Source organism: Sebastes fasciatus, chromosome 20, assembly GCF_043250625.1.
Source record: "Sebastes fasciatus isolate fSebFas1 chromosome 20, fSebFas1.pri, whole genome shotgun sequence".
Classification (NCBI taxonomy): domain Eukaryota; kingdom Metazoa; phylum Chordata; class Actinopteri; order Perciformes; family Sebastidae; genus Sebastes; species Sebastes fasciatus.
Genome location: NC_133814.1, coordinates 22704808 through 22720199, shown reverse-complemented (window position 1 = coordinate 22720199; position 15392 = coordinate 22704808). Strand labels below are relative to the sequence as shown.

The 15392-nt window shown below is 38.8% G+C and overlaps 2 protein-coding genes across 3 annotated transcripts; both read left to right on the top strand.

Annotated features, from left to right (window-relative positions):
• The first annotated feature begins 55 nt into the window (after nt 1–55).
• Nucleotides 56–5670, top strand: LOC141758588 (5-hydroxytryptamine receptor 3A-like). 2 transcript variants are annotated; one of them, XM_074620154.1, is made up of 9 exons: nt 56–154; nt 1422–1579; nt 2811–2855; nt 2964–3073; nt 3246–3415; nt 3580–3743; nt 4310–4520; nt 4641–4744; nt 4819–5670. In XM_074620154.1, exons 1-9 carry the CDS (start codon nt 115–117, stop codon nt 5077–5079), a joined length of 1263 nt encoding a protein of 420 aa, XP_074476255.1. In that variant the 5' UTR covers nt 56–114; the 3' UTR covers nt 5080–5670. The 2 variants fall into 2 exon arrangements, with proteins under 2 accessions (XP_074476255.1, XP_074476256.1); XM_074620155.1 differs by having other exon boundaries at nt 1422–1540; nt 4819–5668.
• Nucleotides 5671–8559: 2889 nt separating this feature from the next.
• On the top strand, nt 8560–14114 carry LOC141758586 (5-hydroxytryptamine receptor 3A-like). Its single transcript, XM_074620152.1, has 8 exons — nt 8560–8742; nt 10043–10087; nt 10195–10304; nt 10477–10646; nt 10811–10974; nt 11852–12062; nt 12183–12286; nt 12361–14114. The coding sequence occupies exons 1-8, from the start codon at nt 8560–8562 to the stop codon at nt 12619–12621; spliced, it is 1248 nt and encodes a 415-aa protein (XP_074476253.1). The 3' UTR covers nt 12622–14114.
• The last annotated feature ends 1278 nt before the right edge of the window (nt 14115–15392 follow it).

Here is a 15392-nt window from a genome sequence, read left to right as displayed (position 1 = left end):
TTTGCCCTGCCCTCTTCCATTACGAGGATAAGCGTGCGTGGGGTAATGTTTTGGGAGAGAAATTTTTTTGTACAAACCTCTCACAGACTCTGGATTCTCACTGATCCCGATCTCATGATGCTTGCAGGGTTCCTCTTTCTGCTTCTCCTCGCAGGTAGGGTTTCTCTCATCCTCACAGCATCCCTGCAACTGGGTATATATAATTTTGATAGAACTTTTGCTTTCTAAATAGCTGCAACTGAATTAGGTTTTCAGACAGTTCTTAGTGTTGCTGGCTATGATTTGATTACATGCATTTGCTGATATATAGAAGACGGATCTCAAATGGAAACCTATGTAGACTGTAAAAATGCCCACTTTTTAAAATTGATGTATTGGTTGGGTAGCTATTTGTGAGCTGGATTAATATTTAATGATTGAAAAAGAGCCTTTCATTAAGGGGGTGTAGTTGAAAGTGCTTTACAATAAAGTGAAGAAACAAGAGAATAAATAAAAACCGGGCAAATTTAACCAGAAAGCCCTTTCTGTCAGAAATCTCCTTAGGTTTAGGCAACAAAACTACTTGGTTAGGTTAGGAAAATATATTTCATGTCTGGGTCAAAGTGGTGGATTGACTGATGTAACATATGCCTCTTGCATGTTACATTAGATACATATTGCAGCTTTAATAAATTGTTACTCTTGTTACTATTTATATTTTTAGTAATTTCACCTTTATTTGATAATCGTTAGGTGTACATATTTGTGTTATTTTCATATTTTTATGCAGTTATTTAATATTTAGAATGTAATACTATGGTATCCATGGTAACGATGGAGCTATAAAAGCTTATAACTGGGGGAACAAGTCAGACCGGGCTTGTATCTCCCAGGTGAGTGTGTGTGTGTGTAAACTTTAATCTGTAAATATTAATGTATAGTCTATGTATAGTGTATAATCTTGAAACCGGGCTTGTATCTCCCAGGTGAACGTGTGTCCCTAAGTGCTTGTAAGCAAAATTAATATCTGTTGAATCAACATCGGAGCTGTCTGTGGTCGTTGGAGTGAAACATTAACCGTTAACCGTCAGCCGTTGGTCTACAAACAAACACAACGCAGAGCCTGTTGACTGCCACCGCTATCAGCGGTAAAATAATAAGTTAACGGGGCCGTCATGAACTGTTTTTAGAGGAAGTAAACAGAGGATCAGAACCCCCCGTTACACTGACAGACCGTCACAACCTTGCCAGTAGAATAGCTGAAAAACACTCAAATTTATATGATGAATTCAGATGCAGTGAATACATACAATGATTTTATTTTAATGAGTAACTGAGATGACATCATGAGTGATCTGAAGTTCTAATTCAAAGGAAAAATGAAGAGCATCACATTTCCTGAACCCTCTCATTGAGAATGTGTCCTGATGTTTTCACTGCAGAGGCGAAGTCCTCCAATGGTTCCTGCAGGCATCAGGATGTTTTAAAGCATCTGAACTTGACCGAAAATAATGAGCTGTTCTCCATGACCCGGCCTGGGAGCGCTGAATCGCCCACAAAGGTATTCCTGGATGTACTACTCTATGCCATTCTAGAAATGGTAGGTGGTTGTTTCTAATTATAAATTACAATTACCATTTACTGTTGAGGAGGTTATATTGGCTTAATTTCTCTGTTTGTTTGTAATGTAACAGGATATCACAAAATCAAGTAACAGCATACCACGATATCACAGAAATGACAACTAGCAGCGATAGCGGCGATTAGCAGCGACTAGCAGCGACAACGACTAGCAGCAACAACTAGCAGCAACAACGACTAGCAGCGAAAACAACTAGCAGCAATGACTAGCAGCGACAACGACTAGCAGCGAAAACAACTAGCAGCAACGACTAGCAGCGACAACGACTAGCAGCAACAACTAGCAGCGACAACGACTAGCAGCGACAACGACTAGCAGCAACAACTAGCAGCGACAACGACTAGCAGCAACAACTAGCAGCGACAACGACTAGCAGCGACAACGACTAGCAGCAACAACTAGCAGCGACAATGACTAGCAGCAACAACTAGCAGCGATAGCGGCGACCAGCAGCAACAACGACTAGCAGCAACAACTAGCAGCAACAACGACTAGCAGCGAAAACAACTAGCAGCAACGACTAGCAGCGACAACGACTAGCAGCAACAACTAGCAGCGACAATGACTAGCAGCAACAACTAGCAGCGATAGCGACGACCAGCAGCAACAACGACTAGCAGCAACAACTAGCAGCAACAACGACTAGCAGCGAAAACAACTAGCAGCAACGACTAGCAGCGACAACGACTAGCAGCAACAACTAGCAGCGACAACGACTAGCAGCAACAACTAGCAGCGACAACGACTAGCAGCAACAACGATTAGCAGCAACAACTAACAGTGACAACGACTAGCAACTGCGACTAGCAAACGCGACTAGCAGCAGTGATAGCAGCAACGACTAGCAATGATAGCAGCGGCGACTTACAGTGATAAAAGTGACGAATAGCAGCAGTGACTAGCAGCAGTGATAGCAGTGGCGACTAACAGCGACGACTAACAGCGACGACTAGCACGACTAACGCCCCTGTGGACACGTACCATTATCTCAAACATAACCTGCTCTGGAGCAGCACTTATGAAACCCAGGGTTAAACCTGAAGTTACTTCGTTAGCCCCAAATCCTGCTTCTTAGTACAGTCCTCAGGTGCGCCTGTTCAAAACTCTCATATGAACTGATGTTTATGAACTTGTATTAACATTGAATTTGTGCTAGACGAAGACGTCTGACATATTTCTTTGCTCACAGAACGAGAAGGACCAGAAATTTGTTTCATACGTTTGGATTGATTCGGTGAGTTCTCTCTAAGGAAGAAAGCTTTTTTTGATTGAATGAAAACCTCTCAAACCTCTGTTGGGAAACTCAACTTTCTTTTGTTTAAATGCATGTTTTCCTCTGTAGTGGTGGCAGGGTGACGACATTTCTTGGAATCCTGATGACTTCTGTGGTATTCAGAGGATTTATCTTCCTACTAAATTATTGTGGAAGCCAGATTTAACTATTGAAGAGATGTAAGTTTGAACGTGTCTGCAAACAGCCAGTAATGAACCACATATACTGCAGTTATATGGTGCAGTTCATTGCATACTCTCAGTATGTTTTACATGAAGTTATGTTCTATAGTATATTAATAACATTACATGAAATTCAGTTAAAAGCATTTGTGTGTGTGTTCTCATACAGGACAGATAAGGACAAGGCCGATCAGAGTCCTTATCTCATGGTTAACAGTAGCGGTAGCGTCCTACTCAGAAAAAACATGGTGGTGGTCAGCACCTGCAGGATGCAAATTTACAAATTCCCCTTCGACATTCAGAGCTGCAACCTCTCTTTCAAGTCTGTCATATACTCTGGTGAGCGTGACCTGTTCTTGTGTCTGTTTAAGTTTGAATGCATGTTTGCTTTAATGATTTTTATAGTGAGTTTACTGTATGTCACCTGAAAACAAATAGCATATATTCCTTCTTTGTTAACCTGCAGGGAAACCTCATTGTTTTATTTTTATCTCCCGCCTCAGACAAGGATATAGAGTTTGTTTCGGGAGTTAGCATCTCATGGAACGTAGAGTGGTCTAGCAAAATGATGATGCGGACCCAGTCCGAGTGGCTGTTCCTCGACTTGACCACGGACAACAAAACTGTTGATAATTTTGGCTTCAACCAAAGCGTGTTTATTTACACTGTAAGTATTTCTGGACACAGACACACAGAAGTGTAAAATAAATGTTTCATTATCATTTCCACCTACAAGTAGTTTACTGAAGTATTTCAATTTTGTTAGTCTTGATACAGGCATGTCATTGGTAAATGTCCAAAAAGCAGGAACATATTAGGGCCGTTGATCACGATTAATCGCAGTTAATCGCAAATTAGTCACACATTTATTATCTGTTCAAAATGTACCTTAAAGGGAGAATTGTCAAGTATTTAATACAAATATCTGGAGGTCAGAGGTCAAGGAACACCTTGTAAGTTTGGAGCATTATTTAGTCTTCTTCCCAACAAGCTAGTATAACATGGTTGGTATTAATGGATTCCTGAGGTTTTCTAGTTTCATATGATGCCAATATCTTCAATATCTTCTAGCTTTAAAAGTGAGACCACTACAACCTAAAAAACGCAAGTTGCGTTAATCCGTTAAAGAAATTAGTTGAAGTCACTTGTTGTGTACATACCTGTAATACCCGTAGTTGATTCAGTTTAGCCTTTGACAAATGTAAACATCAACCACTTTACATCATTTCACAGATCAAGATGAAGAGGCGGTCTGCCCTCTACATTGCCAACTTCTTGCTACCCATCCTATTCTTCTTTTGTCTGGACTTGGCCTCCTTCCTGATCTCAGACAGCAGCGGCGAGAAGCTCAGCTTCAAGGTCACTGTGCTGCTCGCTGTCACCGTGATGCAGCTTATTCTCAATGAGATTCTGCCTTCCTCTTCAGACAGGATTCCTCTTATAGGTAAAGAAGCTCAGAGGCATTACTTTATTGGACTGTAATTCATATGAGCAGGAGCAGCACATATACTGACTGAGTGTGTGGTCATTTGTCCGTATTAATGATGCTGCTTTCTCCCCTCAGCGGTCTACTGCATTGGGATTTTTAGTTTGATGATGCTGAGCCTCATGGAGACGATTTTAGTGATGCATCTGATGGTGAAAGACTCTGCATCCCAAGACAACGAGGTAAATAAAGACCAAAGTTGACAACCCTAATAGTCACATTATGTAACCACAGCTTATTTAACTGTTTTTTTCAGGGTAGCAGCAACCAACTGATGGAGGAGTCCCGTGACTTTGAGGAGCTCTCAGACGAGCAGAGGGAGGCGGTGAAAACTCTGACTCTGCTCTTCAGCTGCAGGAAGAAAGAAGGGAAGCCCGGCTACTGGACCGGAGTGGCTAAAACGATCAACAGAGGTTTCTTCATTCTCTACGTCATAGCTGCCAGTCTGTTTTTAGTCTTCATGTTTTTCAGTTGGAAAAGTGACGAAAATAATAGTGCTAATATTTCTGATAACTGACGACAGGTCATGCTGCAGGTCAAATTGTGCAGCGGCGAAAGCTGACCATTTATACTGCCATTTCAACATCACCTTATATTATCTTTAATAGGTAAAACAACCATTTTGAAGAGATATACGTTTGATAAATCACATCTTTGTTTTATGCACGTGTTATTGAAAACATACGCATGTTAAAATACTTAATAAATGAGAGAAAATAAATGCATTTAGGTGGAGTTAACAGGCTCTTGTGGTTTTCCTCTCATCAGTAAAACAAACTGAATGTACACTAGCCTTTCATATGTTATAAATAGGCTACAATCAACAGAACAATATGAACATTCAGGCTTCCTTGTGTGGCTCAAATCTGTACTGCAGATAGAAATCTTAAATAAAAGACGATATAAGAAATTCTGCAAATTTATTTGGCGACCCTAATAAAATCTCCTGTCCCAGTCTTTGGGAAAATGTATGCATACAGGTGTTAACAAGATTGCATGTAGTCCTACATAAATATGTCATATTGGGCAATCCTTTTAATCCACCCAAAACATTAAAATATGTACAATTTATTGTATAAAATATTTAAACAATGAAGGATGTAATTAAGTGCAAGCAAATTCCTATCACACGTTTTCACAGCTTTGTTTGAATCTTATCTAAGCTTTATGAACCGACTTTGCCAGCGCTAACATGGCTAAAGTAAGAATTATTAAAATCATTGCAGCAGAGATATCCTGACCTTTAGTTTCGAGTATGCATCAAGCCCACCAGTTTGCAACGCAGGATTTCTGTTAAAGATTTGTAGTAATTTGAGCAATTTTCTCTGACTTGGGTCCTTCGGAGCCACAGAAGTTATTCTACATCTGAAACACATCTATAATATTCTGAAGCCATATAATGGGTTTTTCTGTATACGGGTTCAGTATTATCATGTAGTCTTTCTGTGGTGTTCTTTCACATCTCTCTCTCTCTGCATTACTTTGCTTTATTCATGAAATAACAGTCCTGATATCTGCTTTCTATACTGGCTCTGACAACATGTATCAGATTCGTTGTAATGCAAAAATAAACAATAAAAACAAAACATATTCTCTCTGTGTTTTTTTTCTCTGTATATGTGTGTGTGTGTGTGTGTGTGAGGGCGGTGAGAGTGAACCAAAACAGTCCAGTAATAATGTAACTTCACCTCACACAAATTGCAACAAAGGCTATTTTACTTGTATCGTTCCCCTAAAGGTACAGTATGTGCCTAAACCATAATTCATTCTTCACCAAATTATAATGTATCTTGTCAAATTAACTGAGCCGCTCTTCAATATTTCCAGGTATGCTCTTTCAACTGCAGAAGTACACAATGGAGTTCATCTGGTTGGGAATCACTGCCTTAGACGATAAACGGTTGGTTTGTTTGCCCTGCCCTCTTCCATTACGAGGATGACCGCTCATCGGGTAATGTTTCCGGAGAGCACATTTGTTGTACAAACCTCTCACAGACTTTAGATTCTCACTGATCCCGATGTCATGATGCTGTCAGGGTTCCTCTCTCTGCTCCTCCTCGCAGGTAAGGTTTCTTTCATCCTCACAGCATCCCTGTTGCTCTGAATAATCTACAGACCTCACTGTAATTAAGTCTGTGGCTCATCAAGAGTAACAGTTGGACACTGATGGTTTCTGAAAAGAAAACTTGGACAGACTCAAAACTATCTGCATACCACTAGAGGTTGAGTGAGATATTTAGTATAATGTTTATTTCTTTGTTGAAACTGTTTGAAAGAGATGTTGATGCAAACTTTACAATCATTTTGGAAAATGTAGTTTGTGGTGCTGGTGAATGGTGGGAGGTGTGTCTAATATTTAGCCAATTCACTGATACAAACATGATAAAATATTAGAAACACTAATGCAAACTCTAAAGGTCGCAATGTCACTGTACACTAGTAGCATTTATTGCAGGGATATCGTATTACACTGGGTTGATTTTAGCTACGTAGGTGTACCTAAACAACTGGCAACTGAGTATATATAATTTTGATTGTACTTTTGCTTTCTAAATTGCTGCAACTGAATTAGGTTTTCAGACAGTTCTGAGTGTTGCTGGCTATGATTTGATTACATGCATTTGGTGATAGCAGATGGATCTCAAATGGAAACCTATGTAGACTGTAAAAATGCCCACATTTAAAAATTGATGTATTGGTTGGGTATCTATTTGTGAGCTGGATTAATATTTAATGATTGAAAAAGAGCCTTTCATTAAGGGGGTGTAGTTGAAAGTGCTTTACAATAAAGTGAAGAAACGAGAATAAATAAAAAACGGGCAAATTTAACCAGAAAGCCCTTTCTGTCAGAAAACTCCTCAAGCCTGGGGCACACTGCCCGCTTCAGGCTCGCCTGACGGCAGCGTCACGTCGTGGCCGCGTGATGCACACCTAGGGTGTTCACACTAGACATGAGTTAGCTGCCTGTCGGGAGCGTGTCTGCTACCTGTCAGCTGTGTTTCTGATGCTGCTGTCAGCCCTTTCTTTCTACATAGAGTTTGCCTTTTAATGGCCATTTAACTTCATGAGAAATATAATTTATATTTATTTTAGACAGAGAAAGGTTCAGAAACGTGTGGTAATTAGTAAATAATAGTAATAATCCACAATTAAAACTCCGTACTGTATTCATTTATGATGCTTTCCATCTCTCTGCTTGTTCCACATCACTGTCCGGCACATATTTCAGAATAAAAGCATCGTGTTAACAAATGAAGGAATTCTGTGCAAAGAAAACCCGCTTTAGGGCTTTTATTTAGAAATGACAGCAGGAAGTGTTGATTTAAACCCCAAACTTTATAAATTTTTGGAGCCCCCAAAGTGACTGCGTTTTCCACAGCACTGACTGCTCATATTTCAGAATAAAAGCCTCGTGTTAACAAATGAAGGGATTCTGTCTATAGAAAAAACGCCTGAAGGCTTTTATTTTGAAATGAAAGCAGGAAGTGTTGATTTAAAAACAAGTTTACTTAACTTTACTTTTTTTTCATCTCCGTAACATATTCTACAGATAAACCTCGAAACTGTAGTAAAGTCTTGCTGGTATGAAGTTAATATACAGTCACTAGATCACTTTCACTGTCACCGTCAGACGCGCGTCTCATGCGGGCAGTGTGTCCACTCTAACCTGTTAACATGGACGCCGAAATAAAAAACAACACGCGACGCTGCCGTCACGCGAGCATGAAGCGGGCAGTGTGCCCCAGGCTTTAGGTTTAGGCAACAAAACTAGATATTTCATGTCTGGGTCAAAGTGGTGGATTGACTGACAGACCGACATAACCGTGCCAGTAGAATAGCTGAAAAACACTGAAATTTATATGATGAATTCAGATGCAGTGAATACATACAATGATTTTATTTTAATGAGTAACTGAGATGACATCATGAGTGATCTGAAGTTCTAATTCAAAGGAAAAATGAAGAACATCACATTTCTTGAACCCTCTCATTGAGAATGTGTCCTGATGTTTTCACTGTAGAGGCGAAGTCCTCCAATGGTTGCTGCAGGCATCTGGATGTTTTAGAGCATCTGAACTTGACTAAAAATAATGAGCTGTTCTCCATGACCCGGCCTGGGAGCGCTGAATCGCCCACAAAGGTACACCTGGATGTACTACTCTATGCCATTCTAGAAATGGTAGGTGGTTGTTTATAATTATAAATTACAATTATCATTTACTGTTGAGGAGGTTATATTGGCTCCATTTCTCTGTTTGTTTGTAATGTAACAGGATATCACAAAATCAAGTAACAACATACCACGATATCACAGAAATGACAACTAGCAGCGATAGCGGCGACTAGCAGCGACAACGACTAGCAGCAACAACTAGCAGCGACAACGACTATCAGCGACAACGACTATCAGCGACAACGACTGGCAGTGACAACGACTGGCAGCAACAACTAGTAGCGACAACGACTAGCAGCAACAACTAGCAGCGACAACGACTAGCAGCAACAACTAGTAGCGACAACGACTAGCAGCGACAACGACTGGCAGCAACAACTAGCAGCGATAACGACTAGCAACAACAACGACTAGCAGCAACAACTAGCAGCAACATCGACTAGCAGAAACAACTAGCAGAAACAACGACTAGCAGCAACAACTAGCAGCAACAACGACTAGCAGCGACAACGACTAGCAGCAACAACTAGCAGCAACATCGACTATCACAAACAACTAGCAGCGACAACGACTGGCAGCAACAACAACTAGCAGCGACAACGACTAGCAGCAACAACTAGCAGCAACATCGACTAGCAGAAACAACTAGCAGAAACAACGACTAGCAGCAACAACTAGCAGCAACAACGACTAGCAGCGACAACGACTAGCAGCAACAACTAGCAGCGACAACGACTAGCAGCAACAACTAGCAGCAACATCGACTATTACAAACAACTAGCAGCAACAACTAGCAGCGACAACGACTAGCAGCAACAACTAGCAGCGACAACGACTAGCAGCAACAACTAGCAGCAACAACGACTAGCAGCAACAACTAGCAGTGACAACGACTAGCAACGGCGACTAGCAAACGCAACTAGCAGCAGTGATAGCAGCAACGACTAGCAATGATAGCAGCGGCGACTTACAGTGATAAAAGCGACGAATAGCAGCAGTGACTAGCAGCAGTGATAGCAGTGGCGACTAACAGCGACGACTAACAGCGACGACTAGCACGACTAACGCCCCTGTGGAAACTTACCATTATCTCAAACATAACCTGCTCTGGAGCAGCACTTATGAAACCCAGGGTTAAACCTGAAGTTACTTCGTTAGCCCCAAATCCTGCTTCTTAGTACAGTCCTCAGGTGCGCATGTTCAAAACTGTCATATGAACTGATGTTTATGAACTTGTATTAACATTGAATTTGTGCTAAGTTTCATGACAGTTCCCGAGACGTCTGACATATTTCTTTGCCCACAGAACGAGAAGGACCAGAAATTTGTTTCATACGTTTGGATTGATTCGGTGAGTTCTCTCTGAGGAAGAAAGCCCTTTTTGATTGAATGAAAACCTCTCAAACCTCTGTTGGGAAAATCAACTTTCTTTGTTTAAATGCATGTTTTCCTCTATAGTGGTGGCGGGGTGACAACATTTCTTGGAATCCTGATGACTTCTGTGGTATTCAGGAGATTTATCTTCCTACTAAATTATTGTGGAAGCCAGATTTAACTATTGAAGAGATGTAAGTTTGAACGTGTCTGCAAACAGCCAGTAATGAACCACATATACTGCAGTTATATGGTGCAGTTCATTGCATACTCTCAGTATGTTTTACATGAAGTTATGTTCTATAGTATATTAATAACATAATGTGAAATTCAGTTAAAAGCATTTGTGTGTGTGTTCTCATACAGGACAAATAAGGACAAGGCCGATCAGAGTCCTTATCTCATGGTTACCAGTAACGGTAGCGTCCTACTCAGAAACAACATGGTGGTGGTCAGCACCTGCAGGATGCAAATTTACAAATTCCCCTTCGACATTCAGAGCTGCAACCTCTCTTTCAAGTCTGTCATATACTCTGGTGAGCGTGACCTGTTCTTGTGTCTGTTTAAGTTTGAATGCATGTTTGCTTTAATGATTTTTATAGTGAGTTTACTGAATGTCACCTGAAAACAAATAGCATATATTCCTTCTTTGTTAACCTGCAGGGAAACCTCATTGTTTTATTTTTATCTCCCGCCTCAGACAAGGATATAGAGTTTGTTTCAGCAGGTAGCGTCTCATGGAGCGTAGAGTGGTCTAGCAAAATGATGATGCGGACCCAGTCCGAGTGGCTGTTCCTCGACTTGACCACGGACAACAAAACTGTTGATAATTTTGGCTTCAACCAAAGCGTGTTTGTTTACACTGTAAGTATTTCTGGACACAGACACACAGAAGTGTAAAATAAATGTTTCATTATCATTTCCACCTACAAGTAGTTTACTGAAGTATTTCAATTTTGTTAGTCTTTATACAGGCATGTCATTGGTAAATGTCCAAAAAGCAGGAACATATTAGGGCCGTTGATCACGATTAATCGCAGTTAATCGCAAATTAGTCACACATTTATTATCTGTTCAAAATGTACCTTAAAGGGGGAATTGTCAAGTATTTAATACTCCTATAAACATGGGAGAGGGCAAATATGCTGCTTTATGCAAATGTTTGTATATATTTATTGTTGAATATTAATTAACAACACAAAACAATGACAGATATTGTCCAGAAACCCTCACAGGTACTGCATTTAGCATAAAAAATATGCTCAAATCATAACATGGCAAACTGCAGCCCAACAGGCAACAACAGCTGTCAGTGTGTCAGTGTGCTGACTTGACTATGACTTTCCCCAAACTGCATGTGATTATCATAAAGTGGGCATGTCTGTAAAGGGGAGACTCGTGGGTACCCATAGAACCCATTTACATTCACATATCTGGAGGTCAGAGGTCAAGGAACCCCTTGTAAGTTTGGAGCGTTATTTAGTCTTCTTCCCAACAAGCTAGTATAACATGGTTAGTATCAATGGATTCCTGAGGTTTTCTAGTTTCATATGATGCCAATATCTTCAATATCTTCTAGCTTTAAAAGTGAGACCACTACAACCCAAAAAATGCAAGTTGCGTTAATCCGTTAAAGAAATTAGTTGAAGTCACTTGTTGTGTGCATACCTGTAATACCCGTAGTTGATTCGGTTTTGCCTTTGACAAATGTAAACATCAACCACCTTACATCATTTCACAGATCAAGATGAAGAGGCAGTCTGCCCTCTACATCGCCAACTTCTTGCTACCCATCACGTTCTTCTTTTGTCTGGACATGGCCTCCTTCCTGATCTCAGACAGCAGCGGCGAGAAGCTCAGCTTCAAGGTCACTGTGCTGCTCGCTGTCACCGTGATGCAGCTTATTCTCAATGAGATTCTGCCTTCCTCTTCAGACAGGATTCCTCTTATAGGTAAAGAAGCTCAGAGGCATTACTTTATTGGACTGTAATTCATATGAGCAGGAGCAGCACATATACTGACTGAGTGTGTGGTCATTTGTCCGTATTAATGATGCTGCCTTCTCCCCTCAGCGGTCTACTGCATTGGGATTTTTAGTTTGATGATGCTGAGCCTCATGGAGACGATTTTAGTGATGCATCTGAAGGAGAAAGACTCTGCATCCCAAGACAACGAGGTAAATAAAGACCAAAGTTGACAACCCTAATAGTCACATTATGTAACCACAGCTTATTTAACTGTTTTTTTCAGGGTAGCAGCAGCCAACTGACGGAGGAGTCCCGTGACTATGAGGAGCTCTCAGACGAGCAGAGGGAGGCGGTGAAAACTCTGACTCTGCTCTTCAGCTGTAGGAAGGAAGAAGGGAAGCCCGGCTACTGGACCGGAGTGGCTAAAACGATCAACAGAGGTTTCTTCATTCTCTACATCATAGCTGCCAGTCTGTTTTTTGCCTCCATGTTTTTCGGTTTGAAATGTGACGAAAATAATAGTGCTAATATTTCTGATAACTGACGACAAGTCATGCTGCAGGTCAAATTGTGCAGCGGCGAAAGCTGACCATTTATACTGCCATTTCAGCATCACCTTGTATTATCTTGAACAGGTAAAACAATGACTTTGTTTTAAGCATGTGTTATTGAAAACATATATGCATGTTAAATACTTAAAGGGACTGTTTGTAAGAATCAGAAATTGCTTGTTAACAGTGACACCTGTGGCCGTTAAGTCAACGAAAGTCAGGGTTCCTTTAAAGGTCTCATATTATGCTCATTTCCAGGTTCATAGATGTATTTTAATGTTGTACTAGAACATGTTTACATGCTTTAATGTTCAAAAAAAACTTTATTCTTCTCATAGTGTCCTCCTCACTCTGCCTGCTCAGAGCCTATTTTAGCCTCTGTCTGAGAGACCCTGATTTAGAGCCTGTCTCCTCCTACTCTGCCCTGATTGGTCAGCGTTTCCTGCTCTAAAGTTATAACTTTATTCTCGTAATATTATGACTTTTTTTCTCGTAATATTATGACTTTATTCTGGAAATCTCCAATTTTTTTCCCCTCAATGTGGCCCTAATATCCAATCTTTCCCTTCATACAATTCCCTAGTACATTTTCCTCTGATTCAGAACATATTAAGGACACAAAATCCATTGAGTTTGTTTCTATTGCATTTGTGTGAGGTTGACTCACATTTTTAGGTAAGACTAAAAGGCCAGAAAACGAAAACAATGAAATGAAAGATGGTAAAATGCTCCTCAGAGCTGAGATGGAGCTGCAGTCGGTTGATAATTCTCTGTGGGTTCATCACCACAAGTGACCGCTTTTCACCTAATAAGTAGTCACAAGATCCATTGTTACTGTAACAGTATTGATTAGAGACGCTTTAGAGGTGCTCTCAGCTCTTTTGTGGCTTCAAAGTGATGAATCATACAAATGAGGACCTCTCAGACTGTTTCTCCTTAATGGCGTTCATGACTTTGCACAATTACTGACTAAAATGTTAAGAATGAAAAGAAAACAGAGCTTGAGAGAGAAGTTAAAAATCTGCCATACTTTAAATATTTGCTTTTCTTTAACAACTGTTTTTTTTTTTATTAATGGGGAAAATCTAAATTTATAAAAAGACACGTGCTGACTCCAAAACAAATTTTGGACAATTGTGTTAAGATGGCACCACAATTAAATAATTTATATATATTCATATTTATACTGCTGTCTATATTGTACATATTGGATGTATTGTGTATTTATTGTATTCATATCATATTCACACCTCAACCTGTAATTACACTCTGCATTGTATATTTCATACTTATATTATACCTATACTGCTATAGAGGATGGAACCTGCCAAAATAATAAATAAATGAATAAATAAATAAATGACTCGATAAATAAATAAACATGTCATTAAATGTAGCAAAAAATAATATTAAAGATACATGTAGCTATTAATTAATTGATCAAATGTGACATAAATTGATATTTCTGTTTTAATTTATTTATTTAATTATTTATATTTGTATTAATTTCCTTATTTATTTACTCTTCTGTTTATTTTCCATTTTATTTGTTTATGTATTTATTTGCTTCACTTTTTAAATGTATTTATTTACATTTGCATTCATTTTTATTTATTTATTTTGAAATGTTTGTAATTATTTATTTATCTTTGTATTAATTTCCTCATTTATTTACTCTTCTGTTTATTTTCCATTTTCTTTATGTATGTATTTATTTGTATCTTTTTTTAAATGTATTTATTTAGTTTTGCATTTATTTTTTATTCATTTATTTATGTTTAAATGTGTGTATTTATTTATTTCTGCACTATTTTCCCCTTGCATTTCATCCCTTATTTATTTTCCCAAACTTTATTTTTTCTCTATTTTTTTTCTTTATGCATTTCTGCCTCATTATGCAAATGAGGGTGCTGTCATGGGGTCAGAGTGGATAGATTGACTATATGCTAGAAAAAAAACAGGTTAATTATATGCATGATGAGTGACATATAGCATGTATATTATTTTGTTCATTTAAAGGTCCCATATTGTAAAAAGTGAGATTTTCATGTCTTTTATATTATAAAGCAGGTTTAAGTGCTATATAAATACTGTGAAAGTATCAAAACACTCAATATACGGAGAAACACACACCGCCCGTATTCAGAAATTGTGCGTTTGAAACAAGCCGTTAGAATTTCTGTCTATTTGTGATGTCACAAATATACAATATTTAGACCATTACACGGTTTTAAACGTAAACATTCTAAATGTGTCCTAGTTTATTTCCTGTTGCAGTGTATGTGAATAACATGAGCTGACAGGAAGTAAAGATGGACCCAAGCTGTTGCCTAGCAACGCAATTCCGTTGCAGTTCCCTTGAAATGCGCTAAAACGGAGCGTTTCAGACAGAGGGGTAAATACAGGTATATTCAGGCTGACAGTATGAGGAAAATAAATTAAAAAAATTACAGCATGTAAACATGTTCTAGAAGAAACACAAAATACAAGTATGAACCTGAAAATGAGCACGATATGGGACCTTTAATAAATAAATAAATATATATGAAATAAAATATAAATAAATAAATATAAAATATGAATAAACAAATACATAAATATAAAATTTAAATAAATATATAGTATATTTATATTTATATTTATATTTATATTTACATTTACATTTATATTTATATTTATATTTATATTTACATTTATATTCATTTACGTGCGGTTCCTGTACATGTCCTGTAGTTGTCCTGTAGTTGTTCACTAAAAAAATAAA